Source organism: Plectropomus leopardus, unplaced genomic scaffold (genome assembly GCF_008729295.1).
Source record: "Plectropomus leopardus isolate mb unplaced genomic scaffold, YSFRI_Pleo_2.0 unplaced_scaffold21488, whole genome shotgun sequence".
Taxonomy (NCBI): Eukaryota; Metazoa; Chordata; class Actinopteri; order Perciformes; family Serranidae; genus Plectropomus; species Plectropomus leopardus.
The window spans coordinates 1-3794 of NW_024623258.1; the positions used below are offsets into that span (position 1 = coordinate 1).

Genomic DNA, 3794 nt, shown 5'->3' on the forward strand with positions numbered 1-3794 from the left:
CAACAACAAGATCATGAACAAGGTGCAGCTCGCTTAACTGATCTCTAAAGTGAAGGGTCACAGAAATATTGTTGATCATATTTTTCATACCAGTCATCATTCTTTTGTTTTTCTGCTATCTTTATTCACAGAAAGCATACACTGCAGCTTGGGAGAAGGACAAACTAACAGTCCACATCATGCCAGATGCTCCCGAGATTGTCCTGGCCAAGGCTAATGCCCTCAACATGAGCAACGTAAGGGGAAAAATCAGCTGCTTGGATATCAGTGGTATCAGTATTTGCTAACATCAAGGTATCAGCTGAAATAATCAGTCCCTCTAGGATTTAGTGATCTGTGGTGAAATCAGACATTATCAGGCTGTAACAATCACAAAAACAGCCTTCACGATGCTGGATGGACTGAATAACACATTACCAAGTAGTATTGAAACTTTTCCAGTGAACCAATACCTGCATTCAGTTGTTCTTGTTCTCAGATTCACAGTATTTGTATGGTTTTCTCACAGTCAATCACTGCAAGCACTCTTTGATTTTATGCAAGGTGTGATTGGCCCACCAGCTCCCACTATGCAACTGAATGGTCCTATTCACATTGGTAAACAGAGGAGGCAGCCTACGACACCACTTATCACCCACTTAAGCCGCATTTCAGAGAGAAAGAAGCTCTGACAGTCCGACATGTTTTTTTTAAAGTGAGGATTAGCATATGCTGTTAAAACCGTTGCAGACTAGTCGTGGCAGTTTTATGATATTAATTTAATTGTTTGAATACATTTTTGGGCCATCAGACGATTATTTGAGTTCCAGAGCTGAGAAACAATATCATAGGTAATGCTGTTATCACCATGAGATTTTAGAGACATACAGACCCATAATAATGAGCCCACATGAAGAAACCCCAGTTAATGATAGTAATGGCAAAAGTGGATGACTCTGAATATGACACAGTATAACATCACACAACTTATGAACCTGTAACACCAAAACAATAGTCTGTAATAAAAATATGCTGACAGCCAGCTCCCTCCGTTCATCCACTGCAGAAAGTCCAATAGCAAAAAAGTACATGACTACTTAAAGGAGAAATTTCATGTCTCTGTGGGACCTAAAATAAAACTAAAAAATCATTAATTGCTGTAACATCAGCATACATCACAACATACAGTATATCACAATACACATATGCAATACACATACCACATTAAACAAATACACATCCACCTATATCCCTTGGACATTTTCAGGCAATAAGCTGCGTGGTTTGCTTTAAACCAGCCCTTATGATGATCAGTTTGTGATTGTAAAAAATATCACTGTCATCTTAACTTAATGTGCCTTTTTCAGAAACTTTACAAAGCTGGTGTTGTGGAGATGGCCAAAAAGGGCCACAACCTCAAAGCTGATGCCATTTCAATTTTGGCAGCCAAGTCCGGTACCACTATTGCCAGCAATGTAAGTCGTAAAAGCCTCACTGTATTAAACCCATCTCCTAAAATTCATATCATAAAACAATACAGTCTTTGTGAATGACACAGTATGTGTTTGCTGTCACAGTACAAGTACAAGCTGGCATACGAGAAGGCCAGAGGCCACCATGTCGGCTTCCGCAGCATCCAGGACGACCCCCTGCTGGTTCATTACATGCAGGTGGCTAAAATGCAGAGCGACAAGAACTACAAGAAGGACTACCACAAGTCCAAGCTGAAGTATCACTCCCCAGTGGACATGCTGAGCGTTGTCCAAGCCAAGCACGCCTCTACTGTTCAGACGATGGCTGGATACAAGCAGCATAACCCCCACTACACTGTGCTGCCTGATGCCATGAACCTGCAACTGGCTCGCAACATGCAGTTCATTGCCAGTGATGTATGTAGAGAGTCTTAAAATAAATGATGTTTTCTTGTAGAGGATTTTAAAACAACAATTTCCATGAATGCTACCACTGCTGTATGTGTCTTTGCTGCATTTGGACATTTCTGTTGGTCTTTTTTTCCCAGAATCAGTACAAGAGTGACTACGAGAGCTTCATGAAGGGAATCGGATGGGTCCCTATTGGATCGTTGGATGTTGAGAAAGCAAAAACAGCCGGCCGCATCCTCAGTGAGAGCCAATACCGTCAACATCCCAGCAATTACAAATTCACCAAAGACATGCACTCCATGGATTTGACACTGGCCACTGCCAACAACCAGATTATGAATAAGGTACAGGATACGACTTGCAGGAAAAATAGCGCAAATATCTCTCTTTAGGCATCTATGTCTAAGATATCAAACCAACAAATATGTTTGTTTTTAGCAATCCTACATTTCTGGCTGGGAGAAAGACAAGACTTCAATCCACATCATGCCTGATGCAATGGACATTGTTCTTGCCAGAGCAAACAAGAAGAACTTCAGTGAGGTACGGTGTGACACCTTTATTTTTCCCACACAGTTTTTCGAGATCTGTCATGATTTGTAATAAAAAAAAAAATCCCACAACACATACAGTATGGACTTTTTCTGGATGGATAAAAAATGTATATTCTCTCTTTCTTCAGAAACTCTATAAATTGGACAATGAACTGTCCAAGAAGAAAGGCCATAATCTTCGTGGTGATGCCATTGCAGTAAAGGCCGCCAGAGCCTCCACTGCTATTGCTAGTGATGTAAGTATCTGTGCAGTTTTAAAATCTCTCACATTTACTTACTCTCTGGGCAACGATGTGTCCTCAGCTGCTCCACTGTAACATGGGGGGCCTCAGGGATCAATCCTCGGTCCTGTTTTTTTCTCTTCTGTGTATGCTTCCTTTTGGCCAGATAATCATTCACTTTGGTTGTATATCTTATAACTGTACACTGATGACACTCTATTATATATTTTAGCGAAACCAAATGACTTCAGCAGCCAAAACAAACTCTGCAATAGTATAACTGTTATGTAAGACTGGATGTTACATAACTCCTTGATCAACATCAGTTGTCTGGTGCAGTATTCTGATGCCTTTTTACAAGCATTTAAACCTTAGAAACCTGAGCAAATTGGTTTGACTACTTTCGAAAACTTGTAATAAAGGCAATGAGCTACTTAGCATAAAATGTCACACAAGTTGCAAGAAATTAGTAAAAGGTTACAAGGAAATTATCCCAAAAAGGAGAGAACAAGAAAATGTTTAGAAAAGGATATGAAAAACAAGAGGAATGTAAAACGAGCTACATTTATATGTATTACACTTATATATTTAAATTATGTTATATTAAAATATACACATTTATTATTTGGGCACCATCAGGGTCATTTCCCTTTTTACTACTCTTCTTTTTCTAATCTTCGGGAATTTTTCTTGTAAAATTTGTAATTATCTGCTCAATTTTTGGGGTTATGTCTTGTAAAGTCGCTCATTGCCTTCTTCTTTTGTTCTTAGAAAAAAGCAGAACAATTTGCACAGGTTTTAAAGAAAACTAAACAAGTTTTGACAAAACTGAGTTTCTAAAATATTACAGAAAATAGCACAAACTGCATTTTTTCAGTGTAATGGCCCACTTGTAAAATGCCTTTTTTTATCACTATGTAATTTATATGTTTTTTTTGTGACATTGTTTTAATAGTTGACTTAGGGTTTTTACGCTACTATATTTATTATCTTGTGAAGTACTTTGTAAAGTGTTTTCAAAAGTCTATATAAATGAATCTCTATTTTTATTACTATGGCTTTACAGTAACCATAACGATCACTTGTTTTGTTTCTCATTTGCAGTACAAGTACAAGACAGGATACCGCAAGCAGGTCGGCCACCACATTGGTGCTCG

The 3794-nt window shown here is 38.5% G+C and overlaps 1 protein-coding gene across 1 annotated transcript; it reads left to right on the top strand.

Annotated features, from left to right (window-relative positions):
- Nucleotides 1–6: 6 nt before the first annotated feature.
- LOC121965746 (nebulin-like) lies at nt 7–3787 on the top strand (the record flags this gene model as incomplete). The annotated part of the gene is made up of 8 exons (XM_042515871.1): nt 7–22; nt 132–236; nt 1347–1454; nt 1557–1868; nt 2000–2206; nt 2301–2405; nt 2545–2652; nt 3742–3787. Coding segments are annotated over exons 1-8 (1000 nt in total), but the record flags the coding sequence as incomplete, so codon positions are not given.
- Nucleotides 3788–3794: the final 7 nt, after the last annotated feature.